Raw genomic sequence first — 14,486 nt, 5'->3', positions numbered from 1 at the left:
ACTGCTCTGATCTCTTGATGAGCATACTCTAAGCCCTCGAAAAGGATGTAAACACGTATTCAGCTAACGAAAGTCGATCGAGTCTAGATAAGGCGGTCAGAAAGCCTGGTCAATGTGCGCATTTGCTGCGAAACTGGCCTCAAATGAACCTACAATGTGTACTATCCCATCAACCTTCTCCGATTCCGTTCGAGGAGTTTGACCGCCTGTGGTTTCTATTCCCTGCAGGCAAGCTGCTATAGTTAGAAAAAGATAAGAAATGAACGGGCTGCGGGCCCGAAAAATGTGAAACGCAATCAAGTAAATTTTCTTTTTTATTGTTTGTTGTTTGTTGTTATATCACTTAGCTAAGCGAGAGATGACCTCGAACGAGGGGCGGTTTGGCATGCCACAAAGAAGTATGATCTGGAAACAGCATCGAAGGGTTCACCGTCCACGTATACCACTTAGGCTAGATTATACCCCTTGCTAGTATCGGTGCAATTCAAGCCACCTAAAAGCGAGCGGTCAAGATTTCTACAAGTCACGAGATTTGCTCCACTGGCCAGAGTCAGAAATGTAACTTGCTGGGGAGCATCAGTTATATATCGAGGTCGATTACATACCTGATCGTTCGGATATCCACGTTTTCCGCTACGATATTGGAGCAGGTCTGGTTGCTAGAGCATACCAGGTGGGCCACAATAGGTGCAAACACTCGGTTCGTACGACCCCTGATGTTCTTGAACGTCACATCAATGATCTCTAGCTTTGACTACGGACGATAGTTATTCAAGCAGCTCTGGTCTTTTGAATTTGAACGCAGAAAAAACATACCGGATGTTCGAAACACAGGGTTTCGTTATCCTGGCCGTAGCACTGGGTGATCGTAAGGCCGTAGTCGACGTTGTCGAGCCACATACCATCATATGTTACATTTCGCACCAGTCCACGGCCACCTCCGCCACTGAGAGTGCCTGACTTCTCCGAGTAGGCGTCGGGCCAGATCTTGATCCGGGCACCTTCTGAAGAGTTGTACATGTTGATGTTGGTCACGAGAATGTTCTCAACATAACTATCGACGAAGGATTAGCTTGCGGCATATCATGGTGGACTGCCTCAGGTGCAGATCCGGTGGCGACAAGAGATCTCGGTCGGGATAACATCTCTTGGTGCTGCCTGGTACTCACTCAACACGCTCGGGGTATTGCCCTAAGCTGCCCACCGAGATACCGTGAGTTCCATTGCAGCTTAAATTCCGGACGGTGATATCTGTGCTGTTGGGCTTGAAGCTAACGCAGTCTGCGCTAAATCAGCAAGGAATTCGAGGAAAGAAGGTTGTATCGTAAGCGACAACATACCGTCGCCGTTAGTGATCGTCGAGTTCTGGATGAGGATGCGGGTGGAGCGGTAGATATCCCAGCCGTCGGTATTCTTCTCGAAATTCCGATTGTTGCTGACGGAATACAATCGCATATCGGTATACACCACATCGCTCGAGTTGGCGATGATATTGTGCCAGAACGGCGACTGGGAAAGACCTAGGTCCGAGATCGAGCCACCACGGAGGCCGATCGTTGCAAACAGGATGGGTCGATTGGTTCTCTTCTCCGCGGCGAAGGCATCCCACCATGTCTGACCATTGCCGTAAATGGTCCCGCCGCCGTAGACGTTCACATCGTTTCCACCTAGCATGAAAAAGCTGGTCGCATTCTGGAAGCCGAGCTGGAAAGCGCTCTTTTGCCAGTACGTTGTGTCATTCGTAAACTGGATGTTGCCTTGGATGTCCAGGTCAATGGCTGAGAGATCTGTCAGGTTGAGCGGCTTGCCGATAATGTATGTCGACCTCTGCAAGAAGATTACGTGACCCCCATCTTTGCATTCCGTGATAGCTGAGAGTATGTATTCCGAGTCGTCAATCAACAAGTCATTATGACTATTGACAACACAGGTCTTGTTCCGTGGTGGAGAAAGGCGAGCGGTGAACGGACGAGTAGTTCTGAGGTTTTCGAAAATAGGGAACTGAGATATGCTAGAAGCAAAAGTTAAGATTGGAGCTGTGCCCAGGAGCAGAAGCATATAAAATGGAAGCATTTTAAAGTATGCTGATTATTTGAGGACTTTTCAACGCTCGTAAAGGATCTCTACCTTGATATATATATACATTTGCTTCAAAATTACCCGCCTCCGCTCCATCTGAGCGGATCCTAATCTTTCGCTGAAAGATGCCCCGATGTAACAATTCCCCTTTCTATGTATTGGACATCCCACGAATCGAATCTTCGTAGTTTTCACATCGTGATTGCAGGTATGCTAATCTTTAATCACATTTTTAACACCTCATCAACGCTACAACTTTCTATCTTTTCGCTGAGCTCTTTTTGGCTTGTATCTACGTCTTCCTGATATATCTAGCTCAATAAATTGCATTTATTTTGCTTTCTACTACTTGCCATACTCGTGGGAAATCTTTAGTGGGGTCCCGATCGGACCAGATGCGGGGTATCTGCCAAGCGTCTATTCATACGCTGCGAGGAAAATGAACTATCCAGAGGTCGCAAAATGGGGACAGAGGAGTTTGTCAGTATCGAGAAAGATGAAGCTATTTAGAAGTTCTGACATTCTGTCAAATTTGCAACGTCATAAGAAGGTGCCGAGCAAAATGGGGTGGGGAAAAGGGATCTGGCGTAAGAGCACGTACAACGTAGGATATTTTTGGTGTAGAAAGCCCATAACCCAAAGGTCTGCTGGCAATCCTGATAAGTGATACGCTTTGGTTCTGGGTCTCGAAGCTAATCAGAATATTTCTTATACCAGTTGCCTCCAGGAAAATTCCCGTTCCGCATAGTCGTCTGGTGCTTGTTGTGGTCCCGAGCTAAGCGAGCGAGAAAAGAGGAAGGAGGTGCTACGACGACTGGAAAGGGGATCCTATAAAAGATGCAATAACAACATCACTTACCTGTAATTTCTCGCGATCAATCAAAAGCATATAACCTCGTCGTGATGGATACAAACCGCTATGGTACTTAAATGTAACTTCAAGCGGAAGGTTGATTGAAAGAGATACTGTCGAGGACAGATCGACTGTCAAATACATAAAATGCTGCCAAGTTATTAACAGCAATCCTTTACTTACTATAGATTCAGACAAACAAACGCTTTGCCTTTTATTTCGCACAGCTGCGCAGTAATCCCGCCGCTACATTCTACAATTCCATCAAATCATTTTCCCCTCCCTTCCTCTTTTTACCTTCCAAAGCCTATCAATCCCAACAAACGCGCAATCCTCCATTCCACAACCCAATTTCACAGTAGGGCTCGTTGGTCTAGCTCAAAACATACCTTGAAATATCTACAGCTTTTCCTTACTTACCAATCCCAAAAGGGGTGAGTTATATAACAACCCTTCCGCTACGCTACGTCTGGCAGAAACCGTGAACATGATGATCATCGCCATCTATTCAATCCATTCCGTTCCGTTCTATTCCATGATCCTGAAAACCCACAATATATAAGCGGGTAGTGAATCTGCAAATCGAAATAAGAGACCAAGGTGAACGAAAAACCGGATAAGACAAGCTCTTAATTTCAGCCCCGAGGATATACATACATATCATGTATGTAAATTCCCACTTCCTGAAAAAATCCGCACGCAATAGCTCTAACAGACTCGAGAGGGATACATCCAGCATATAAAACGATTAAAGAGTGCATACCTAGCTCTCGCTATCAACTAAAAGGCTTTGAATTTTTTTTTTTTAAGAAAATTTCGCCGTCTATTCTTTTAATATGCCGTCGGCTCATTCATTCAGCAGCGGGGGCGGGGAAGCTTATAATGGCCGGGTCGCAGGTAGGATGGAGATTTTCTGATTTCCATTTTTCTATGTCCTTACGGAGTGTTTTCTGCTGTCGATCGGGGACTTCACTTCCTTCTTCTTCGGAAGGAAGGAAGGATGGAAGGAGGGGGGCAGGCATTGGTCTTGGCGGACAGGACAGGACAGGACAGAAAAAAAAAGCGTGAGTGAGTGAAGTGTGAGAGCTTCATGGCGATGATGAATCGTCTGAGTCTAAGAAACACAAAGAAAATATATAAGTTTATATATATATATATAGATATATATATATTACATATAAAAAGCTTTCGGAAAGACGAAGGAAGGAAAGGCAGGTAGGTGTGTGTACCTTCTCTATAAAGCTTAAATAGGGCTGAGATAACCAGGTCCAATACTTCGTAGATACATGTACTTGAATGAATAGATCGTAATGGTTACCATGTCCGAAAAACACCTACCTATCTACCCACCTGCTTATTGTTTCATGTATGTATGTATTTTTTAAATTTTATTTACGATAAGCGGGTTGCAAACGATATGTAGCTTGCCGCTTTAGGACCGAGGACCTCCCATGGGGTCCGGAGATGTGCTAAGTTAGAAAGGATGCTTTACATACAAGAAGGCCCTACTAGAAAGGAGTTCGAGCTGCCCACTTGATGTCGTATAATTGCTTTGGCAACCTTTCGTTCAACAACAACAAGAACAACCCCCTCTCTTCTCCTCTTTCCAACCCATCGCAAAAAGAAATATTTCAACGCCCATCTCGCCGCACTTTCCCAAGAGCTATATGCAGCCTCCAAATTTTTGCCTGAGTATTCGAAAATGGGAATGGAGCGACGATACAGTACAGTAAGCCGGTCTAGCTCTCGCTTACCCACTTACCTTACGATATGATATGCATTATGCCTACATCCTACTTCCAAACCTCTTGTTCACTCTCTCCGATGCTGAACCCCGCTCGGAGGTTTATTGGGCAATCGCGCCAAATATTATAGTATGCGTTGATATTGCACTAGCATTCCTGTAAGACATAAGCTGAGGCCGAATTTGCGAGTGAGGTAGCAAGCGAGTGATGTTTGTGACTTGAGGAAACGACCATCTTTACGATTTCCAACATTACAAGATGCTTGGTCTTCGGATCGTTGATCGTAGAGAGAGCAGAATCGTCTGGCACGATAGATCCATCTTCGGTAATAAGTAAGACGGAGAATTCTTTTCGTAAGTGCTGAATCCGTCAATCTTTTAGGGCGCAAGGATCATAGCATAAATGCAAAACGAAGGCAGCTCGATATTCTGTAATAAGGAGAAACCGAGAACGGCTAGCTCCTATGCATGCCATCTTGTCTGACGAAGAAGTCATGCAATATCCCGGCTGCTAGAGACGACGGACGCTCTTCTGCACTCTTGGGTGCTGCATGCTCACAGCAGCACCGTTTTGTGATCGCCATTTCACTTCTTCCCTGCTGCAGATTCACCTGTACCCCCAAGGTGGAGGATACGATATACAAAAAAGGATACGAGAGATGCTGTACCTTTCGTACTTTCTCGAGTAGCACGGAACGTCATTCGGCGCGCCGTGGTGACCGGGCAGCATTGGTCGAGAGTAATTGCTTCCGTGGAATTCCGTTATAGTGCTTCTGGTATTAGCAAGGGAGTGGGATCAATGTCCTGTTCTTCAAGAGCATATTTTTTTTCTTTCTCGGGGCGTGTAAAGTGGCGATATCTTAGTCAGGACGCATCTTGACGAGTTTGGGCAGCAAAAATGGGGATTTATAGTCCTCGCAGATCTCGCAGAGGTGGAAGAGAGGTGGGAGGTGGCAAGGTAGAGCTCATTCTCGGATTCTCCACCCACATACATGTCTTCCTGTCGGCAGCAGAAGCAGAAGGATAAAGAGACTTTTTCGTTCTGGGTGCATAAATGCATAAATGCAAGGGCGCTCTCGGACTTCCGGGCTCTACTCGTCCTGCATGATGAATAGCCCCATCAAAAATTTGGCCGCGAACCACGAGAGGCCCCAGGGCCGAGGAAGAGTGGGCTGTGGGCTGTAGCGGCTGTTCTGAAGGAGACCGCGAGGTTCGAGGTTCGAGGTTTGGTTGAAGAAGGCAGATAAAGGCAGATAGGGGGATCGGATGCCCTCTCGTTGCCTTTATTTCTTTTTTTCTTTCGCCGCCAGGCCCCAGGGTAAAGTTGTAGCGAGTCGGATGTTGACACAGCTGCGAGGAATATACTGTACTGTAGATCACAGATGAATTGATCGATGATTCGCTGCATCGCGTCTCTCAAAGATGCAGAAACTTTTTGGTTCCCTTGTTGCATTGCGAGAGGAGTTTTGCAGCTTGCCGCGGGATTCGAAATAAGCACGGATATTATCAAGAACAACCAGACGACCCACCAAGTTCGCAGGAGCAAAAGTTCCGGATCATACCGACTGAGCCAAGCGCTGGTGGTACTGATGTGATGGATGATGGATGATGGATGATGGTGATCTGGGGAGGGAGCTGGTTGGGGTGACGAGCGTGCGGCATGCAGCGTGCAGCGTGCAGCGTGCAGCAATGCGTTGATAAGGATTGGTCTATCCTGAGGCTCTTCAGAGCCAGCTGGACCATCATCACATTTCTTGTTTATCAGCCAGGCAGCAGGATTTTTCGGACTGACGCCGTCGCCCAGATGACTGAAGGTTGACTGACGCGGAATTCGTGGTGCCAATGCCTGTGGCATTGTCAAAGTCAATGTCAATGTGAATATCAATACCAAAAATGATATCGATATTGATACTAACATCAACACCAACACCAATGGACAGTAGACTCGTGTTGCCCAAGGAGGTGCCTTTGGTCTTTGGTTAGATCATCAGGGGGGCTGTGTCGTGCCTCTTGTTCCCCATTCAATGCATCCGGTTCAATTATGGGTGTATATAGATATATACCTATGTACCTATTATATACCTGTATATATATATATATACATATATGTATATTTCACCTCGATCAGATCATTCAACTTCAGGAATCTCACATCATATACTTATATACCTATACATATATGTGTGTATATTTCATCTCCATCAGATTATTCAATTCCAAGAATCTCACATCCCACTTCAGCGCATCCGAATCCATTTACTATACTTATATATATCTCTTTCTCACTATATCTACATCTCATCCACCCACCGAGCGACATTTGTTCGCTTCGCTTCGCTTCGCTTCGTGCCAAATCGCTCAACCCTCCCATGTCAGGTGCGAACCTCGGCGACGATGAACCTTAACACCGTAACACTTCTTATATACTCGAACATCCCCCGATTACACCCGGAGACCTTCTTTGGTATCTCTTCCATTCTCAATACACACATCATTTAGACGCTGAACATCAACACTTATTCCCTTACTCATATCATACGACATGTCGCGCTCTGTACGTAGTAGATATAACAAGACCGCCGACGTTAGCGAGAGGAGCGCTGCTAGCCACTGCAGCGCAGACTCCCAGGACTCGCAGAGCACTGCTAGCACTCCGACTTCTCTACACACCAGTCCTTCGATACGAAAAGCTGCCGACATCTACGCAGAGCAACAGTTCGATATTTCCCCCTGCACAACCTTCTGCGCGCGCTCTTCAACAGAAACCTACGCTTCGACGGTCGAGTCCCTGGAGGAGTTCTACGGAGAAGCGGAAACCCATGACCCGGATTACGACATTCTCGAGAACCGCTCGCCGGTCTCCAGCTATAACAAACTTCGCCCCTCCAACCCCTCTGACTTTGCGGATTACTTCCCTTCGCACCATCGCCTTTCGATCCGACACGATGACACGACGCATGATGGAAACATGAATCTGCGGGTCGATATGGAGCGGAAAAGGGGGACCATTCAACTCTTTCACTTGAAGATGAACGACCTCAAGAAGCGGAAATTCTCCCTGCGTCGTTACGAGCGCGCATCCGGACGAGAAGTCTGCCACTCAGCACGCAAGTTCACCACCCCCGCGACGGAGAGAAGACCTGCGCTGTCGAGGTCAGTCAGCCATGCCTTCGCCAGCATCGTAAAGCCGGACTTTAAACGCGCGAACTCGCACATGGCGGCCCCCAGCTCCAAGAGCAAGAAGTCGATGTGGCGACAGGACAGCGGCTACGGATCCGAAGGCGAAGACGACTATTTCGCAGACCACACCCGAGATTCCGCACCGGTCCAGATCCCGACCAACACCATCAAGCTCGATTTCTCCAACTATGCACAGGTGGAAGTCAAGCGCCGAGGAGCCAAATCATCCAAGAGATATGACTTCGAGTACTGGGGTTCTCAATACGCGTGGAAACGGGAGTCGAGGAAAGACGGAGAAGGAAGAATCTCATACTATCTATACAAAGCAGACGTCGGACCGGCAGTGGCGCACATCGTGCCCGAGCTGCGGTCGCCGGCGCAGGTGAGGGAGGAGGAGAGGAATGGCGGGTGGGTGCCCCCGTGCTCGATGTGGATTTCCGATCCCAGCATACGGGACGCACTCACGGACGTTGCGGAGTAAGTCCAGCCCCTATCGTGTATGCGTAGTTTGTTTGGGATGTCGCCTAACAACACATACCACAGTGTCATCGTCGCAACCGGCCTCATAGCTCTGGTCGATGACTGCATCACGCGCCACTTCCAGTCCAAACCCGGGAAAGCGCCTCGCTACCCGCTCTCCCTCCCTCTCACGCCGCTCAAATACGACATGGAGTTCGTCGGGCCCCGGGCGCTCGTTGAACACATGTTCAAGCGCCGCAACTCGGGCGGTTCCAACAAGGAAAAGGAACAGCAACGCGGCAGCCCGTTGAGGTTTGCCAATCCGGCAACGACGTGCTAGCCACGGGTTGAGGATGTGATCGGAATACATCGACAGTGAAGCGTGTCTCGCAGCTTGAGACGAAAATTGAAACAGTACAGCAAGCCCTGGATGGGTGCTGGTAGGGTCTTGGGAGTCGCATACAGAACCTGGCTTTTCCGTAGGAAGGCTGAGGGATGTTTTTTGTTTGGATATGAAAAGGACTGAGCTTGACTGGAATCCACTGGATTGGATTGGAAAATGATCGAGTGGGATCAGATCGGGCATGATGATATGGCTGGCACGACACGACACGACACGGTATGCTATTTATGAGTAGCGTACTCTTTCTTTCTTTTAAAAATTCTTTGAAAACGGGCGGGCGGGTATGGCGCTGAACAGCTAGCGTTTCCTTTTTTTTTTTCTTTTTTTTGCCTTGATGGGATGATCACACGAACGGAACGGAATGGGATGGTCAGTCGATACGAAGTCGGTCGATACGAAGTTGGGTAGTAGGTAGTCGTAATGATTTAACGCTTCTCTTATTTTATCTATCATTCCTTTTTTTTCCTTCTTTTTTTCCTGCTATGAAATCTCAGATGTATGGTTTTCTTTTATATATAGATATGGAAATGTATACTTTTCTCTATGTTAAAGAATGAAAGAAATTCAAATTGCATTCTTGCATCAGGCATTATGTGTATTAGGGGAGGGAGGGCTGAAGAGTTGGTTCTTCGGGTGTTACTAAAAAAAAAATATTGATGTTTGTTAATGCTAGGTACCTACCTAGGTGAGGTACGGCAAGACAGGGCAAGGCAAAGGAATAGGTTCTGGAATGGGTGATTTTAAACATGTACGTATATGAATGTTTTTTTGGGGGGTGGAGGGAGCATTGGAAATGGAAAATGGAATTGCTTATTGTAAAGGCAAGGGGAAGGAGGGATGAGGTGTTGACCATCGCGATCAAAGAAACCTTTCGCTCTAGCCTCCCCCCACCCCCCGGGCCCGCGAACAACCCCTGCAAACCCCCCCCCAAAAAAAAATCGCTAACAAAACCTTGTTCCGCAAAGTTTACGGAAAACTGCGTATCAAAAACATGGAAAGCAAGATGTACCGGCACAACTATCAGATGAAGCTAGAAGTGACGAGCTCAGATTGTGGGAGGGTATCCTATCTTATCTATCTCCCTCGGGTGGGCTCGAACCACCAACCTCTCGATTGCAGACTGCGTTGCTGGAGACTTTAACAGTCGAACGCGCTAGCCAATTGCGCCACGAGGGATGGATGTGTGTCTCTTTCGCATGTGTGTGAGTGAGTCTATACACGACGGTGGGTTTGTTACTCGAAAGTTTTTATTTGTTGAAAAAAAAAAAAATTTTAAGGAAAAAAATAAGAAGAAGAAGAAAAAGAATAAAATGAAGAAGAATTATCTGAAATGAGAAGAGAGAGAGGGATTGATTAATAGGTTGATAGATAGGTATCTGATGTATTAAGGGGGGGTAAGAGGTTTAGATAAACTCTAATGGAGGGTCTGAAAGCTGTGGGAGGTTATGGATAACTAGTAGTAGGTATAGTAGTACGTAGTAAGTAGATAGTCTGGAGTAAAAGCTAATTAAACATCAGTAGGTTCATTAAGCGCTACTGCATATTAAAATCTCGAAGAAATCAACAATGCGCGTATCTGTCTCTGTGTTTCATAACAGGCTGCGCTTTAGAGAGGGAGATTTGATGGAGACTCCCGTGGATGGAAAAAAAAAGAAAAAATCTACTTTAGATATATGATCAGATAACCTCCTCCCCCCCCCCAAGTCCACATACATAGGGTCTCCCTCCGAGGTATGCAAGACAGGAGAGAAGACATTGCGTACAGGAAATAGAGAACAGGTACCGGTAGGTACAAAGTACCTAGTCCAGCGAGCCTACTTACATCTAGCTCCAGGCTTACTTGAAAAGGTCTAGACTCTCCAACACCGCCGTTTAGCGTCTAGACGGTATGGAATCTGGACAGGCGGCGATGTGGAAGCTACCAAGGTAATTATTAAGCGAAGAGAATATGGACTAGAACTAGACTTGCCAACTAGGTATTGGCCCTACCTACTACGTACCTACCACACTGCCTTTTTTTTTTTTTTTTTTTTTTTTTTTTTTTTTTTTTGAATGCTCGTATATACATATATGCGTGTGTAGCGTCTACACATCAACCAATAATCGCTCCATTTTAAGAGAGGTAGTTAATAAAAGTGTAATCGATAGCTCGAGGTAATAAATCAACCCCCCTCCCCGCAACTACCTACCTAGGTAATCAGTCCCTCTTTTCAAGCCCGGTAATATCTATCGGATTACGAGCTCGTTCTTGCCTATTCCCCAGCTAACAATGCATTCTTGATATCCATATATTCACACAATTCCTTGATTGCCAAGCTGTTCTCGAGGTTTCCCCAAGGATGAACATCCAGTATCCAATATCTGATATCCGATATCCATCTGATATTCCGCTGAGAAAGTAAGTACCCAAGCGCGTTTCCGCACTCGCTTAAACGCATTCATTTCATTTCATTTCATTCACTCTATCATACATATAAATGTCTAGCCCTCGTAGTGAGTACTCCTGGGAAAAGATTTGGATGCGGAGAGGTAATAAGTAAGTAAGTAGAGTCACGGGCTCCTCAAAAAGGGCTGTGGGCCCTCGTCCATCACTTGATGGGGGTTTGTGGGCTCGACTAAGGTACGGTTGGGAACGATCTAAAGTAGGCCCCCCTAGGTTCCTCTCTAGCAGTGGAAGCTTCTCCCACTGACTGAGGATTTTTGGGGGTTCACTTATCTTTTTACCACTGGGGATCTCAGTATCGGTAAGTGATGCATGGCAGTTAGGAAGGGGAGGAGGGGGGAACAAGCAAGCCAGCAGCCTATGACGAATTACGTTCTGATTTGATCTACCTGCCAGCCAGCCCATAAGAGCCACAAGATGTTGAGGGCCAGGTCTGGGAAACGGGAGAAGTCCTCGAGCCGGTTGTTGTTGAAGAAGCTAGCTTGAATGCTCTGCGCCGGCCCCAGAGCTACTACTGGGTCTGGTCCCATCCCACGATAGCGTCCCCAAGTAGTTGAGGCATTAACCGCCTTTACTTACTTACTTAACCTGCCCACCCCACGCCTCAGTTACCCTCTCAACACGAGAGCCACTGTCTGATTCTAAATTCCTATCCCATCCCAGACCCCCCAACCTGTGTTCTTGAATCGCAACTCCCAGCCCCGAGAGCAGGAACACCAAGATGGACATGACCCCCAAACGGGTGCTTCCGTACGCGGAAACGCGCTCATCGGTCGTAACACAGTCCACGCCGACATCCCCCATCTCGTCCCAAGCACCCAATCTCAAGCCCGCGTTACATCGGCGCGCAGTGACTTGGGGCGATAACCCATCGTGGAGACAACTCGCGTCCTCAACATCGGCTGAGACGACGCCGGCAACAGCACCGGAAGTACCTCCACGGGCTCCCGATGCCTCAGTATCAGCATCAGAATCAGAACCAGCAACGGCATCTACAGCCACAGCCGCATCTTTGGGATCCCCGACCAATCCAGCAGACCCCATCTTGATCTCGCGTACGGCGGAGCCGCTCCAGCGTACGCGCCGCGACCCGTGGCTCTCTCTGTCTCTGATCACGGGGCTGGCAAGAGGGAGGTCCGCTATTCCCGTGCTGCCGCCATCGTACTGCACTTTCCACTGGAGATGCTGTCGCGAGACGTGGAACTGGGGCCTGAAGAAGCCTCTGGTAAGCAAGCTGCACCCACGTCCCCCGAGGGCGGGGAGGATGAGAATGAGAATGCTTTTTTGGGAGGGGGGGTTTGGCTGACGGGGAAGACAGCGGAAGAAGAGATGCGGCACGCAGAATCGAGTGTTGAAGCCGGCGTGCACGAAGTGCTGGCATCGTGCGTGCTCCAGGTGCGAGAAGTATGCGATGACGCAAGAGGATCTTGATGCGCTTTCGCGGGTGGCGGACCAAGATGCAAACGGAAAAGGGAAGGGGAAGGGGAAGGGGAAGGATGTGGGCGAGCGGAGGCCCAGTGGTGTTTTTCTTCCTGGTTGGGGCATTGCTGCTGATTCGGAGAGTCCAAGAACATCGTGATGGTGTTGTTGAGGTAGGAGGGCCCGAGGACTGGATCACTACCTAGCTTCGGTGCGTGGTAGGGTTTGAGTGCGGATGGATAGCTTCGTGATTGGATGATGGCGGGTGGTTCCGACGACGCCGTGGGATTCGTCATTGTGCCGTTGAGACAGGAAGGCCCACGTCTTGAGAATCACTGGCTGGTTGCAGGTCGGGGTTGTGACTGACATCTTCATGCTCTCTCGAGTGTATTTATACCGATCTATACACCTCTCCAACTTTATCTAACCATCGACATCAAAACATCGTTAGCAGAACAATTCACCATAGCTTCGAAGCCTAGAAACATTTGAAACAAAAAAAAAAAAAAGGGATATCAAAGTAAATCCACACCCAAACCTCTCTCAGCAACGAGAATCAAAATGAAGGCATCATCCGTTTCACTTGCTTCGGCCGCACACCCACTCGGGCTCGAAAATCCCCGCTGGCTCTGCTGCCACCCTCCTCAGGACGCCGTTCTCAATTCACCGGTAAGCTTATCCTCACCTCCCCAGAGACATGTCCGTCGCCATAGACTCACGTAACTAGTGCCTTAAGCCAAACCCATTGAGCGCGAAAGAATGCACCAGGTGCACGCATAAGAAGTGCGAACACTGCCCCATTCTCCATGACCTGAAGGCGGACGGGGGGTACGAGGAGGGCCGAAAGGTTGATGGTAGCGGTGTTGGTTTGATGGGGGCCTTGAAGAGATTTGCGGGTTTGTGAGTCGAGAGCGATGAGAGCGTTTTCTGTATGTACGTTTTTGGATCTAAGTTACTCACCTCTAAGGTAGTCATCGTTGAGTAAAAGTCGTGTATGCGTCAGAGTTGTGTGACGAGACGTTCCATTCAGAAGACTGAGGCTAGAATGTGACTGGACCTGTGAATGGTAGATAGCTGTGATGACTCGAAACGCACTCTTCACAGATAGCTAGCTGCGCGTGCATTTATATCCCTACCGATCAGCTCGAAGAAAGGTCAGCACCAGCAAGGAAAGGCAGCATTACGCACCTACTGCTTCTCCAACCCGTCGTCCACTCCACCTTACTCTAGCACTTGACAGCCCCAAGCCAGGACTCCCGTCAATCATGAGCGTCGAAAGCCGAGCAGCACTCCTGGCGATCGCCATCACGCTCGCCGTCCTCATCCCGTTCGCGATAGTAGTGTTTTTGTATCGCTACGTCAAGGTTGTGTCAGGAGCCCCGGCTCCGGGGGGTGGCCAGGCGGCGCCGAGCCAAGAGCCTCCGGCTGCTACGGATCCCGGTGCCGGGCCGTAAATCCTGCCTGGGAGTTGAAACAATCAAGAGTTGAAACAATCAAGTTTATGCTAGGATAATGAAGGGTTGGATGTGATGGGCTGGTATGTTCATCTTGTTGTGAATCGTGTGGGTTGAGAGTGAAGGAGGAGGCTGACAGGAAATGGAATCCAGTGCAACAAAAGCATGCGCTTGACGACGCAGAGTTGAGATGGATGTGGGCATTGGTTTTGAGAGACTGGATATGGTAGAGCCAGATGGTATAACAATGGGAGGGCTGGCTGGGACGAGTAGAAGGACATACCTGAGGTAGGCACAGGGGATAATTTCGAGTCTATGCCTCCAGTGGTTTCTAGAGCAGAGATGCGATGCCTTGGTATTTGTACAGAAGCTAATTAGAAATTTGCAAAGCCTGACTCCACGCCGCCGTGATTTGCGCCATCCCACATGCAACTCCTTATATTGACAACGCC

The 14,486-nt window shown here is 48.2% G+C and overlaps 5 protein-coding genes across 5 annotated transcripts; 3 read left to right on the top strand and 2 right to left on the bottom strand.

Moving 5' to 3' along the window:
* Positions 1-446: 446 nt before the first annotated feature.
* L3040_002239 (uncharacterized protein) lies at positions 447-2,073 on the bottom strand (the record flags this gene model as incomplete). The annotated part of the gene is made up of 5 exons (XM_007289864.1): positions 447-540; positions 606-754; positions 817-1,054; positions 1,170-1,281; positions 1,341-2,073. 5 exons carry the CDS (start codon positions 2,071-2,073, stop codon positions 447-449), a joined length of 1,326 nt encoding a protein of 441 aa, XP_007289926.1.
* A 5,145-nt stretch (positions 2,074-7,218) lies between these two features.
* Positions 7,219-8,655, top strand: L3040_002238 (uncharacterized protein; the record flags this gene model as incomplete). The annotated part of the gene is made up of 2 exons (XM_007289866.1): positions 7,219-8,333; positions 8,400-8,655. 2 exons carry the CDS (start codon positions 7,219-7,221, stop codon positions 8,653-8,655), a joined length of 1,371 nt encoding a protein of 456 aa, XP_007289928.1.
* A 3,085-nt stretch (positions 8,656-11,740) lies between these two features.
* Positions 11,741-12,706, bottom strand: L3040_002237 (uncharacterized protein; the record flags this gene model as incomplete). Its single annotated transcript, XM_066155483.1, has 1 exon — positions 11,741-12,706. One exon carries the CDS (start codon positions 12,704-12,706, stop codon positions 11,741-11,743), a length of 966 nt encoding a protein of 321 aa, XP_066012483.1.
* A 435-nt stretch (positions 12,707-13,141) lies between these two features.
* Positions 13,142-13,484, top strand: L3040_002236 (uncharacterized protein; the record flags this gene model as incomplete). The annotated part of the gene is made up of 2 exons (XM_007289868.2): positions 13,142-13,249; positions 13,308-13,484. The coding sequence occupies 2 exons, from the start codon at positions 13,142-13,144 to the stop codon at positions 13,482-13,484; spliced, it is 285 nt and encodes a 94-aa protein (XP_007289930.2).
* A 361-nt stretch (positions 13,485-13,845) lies between these two features.
* Positions 13,846-14,223, top strand: L3040_002235 (uncharacterized protein; the record flags this gene model as incomplete). Its single annotated transcript, XM_066155482.1, has 3 exons — positions 13,846-14,030; positions 14,099-14,117; positions 14,188-14,223. 3 exons carry the CDS (start codon positions 13,846-13,848, stop codon positions 14,221-14,223), a joined length of 240 nt encoding a protein of 79 aa, XP_066012482.1.
* Between the last annotated feature and the right edge of the window lie 263 nt (positions 14,224-14,486).

The sequence above is a fragment of the Drepanopeziza brunnea genome (assembly GCF_022702325.1).
Source record: "Drepanopeziza brunnea f. sp. 'multigermtubi' strain 214-2 chromosome Unknown ctg3, whole genome shotgun sequence".
Lineage (NCBI taxonomy): Eukaryota > Fungi > Ascomycota > Leotiomycetes > Helotiales > Drepanopezizaceae > Drepanopeziza > Drepanopeziza brunnea.
This window is presented reverse-complemented; position numbering and strand designations above follow the sequence as displayed.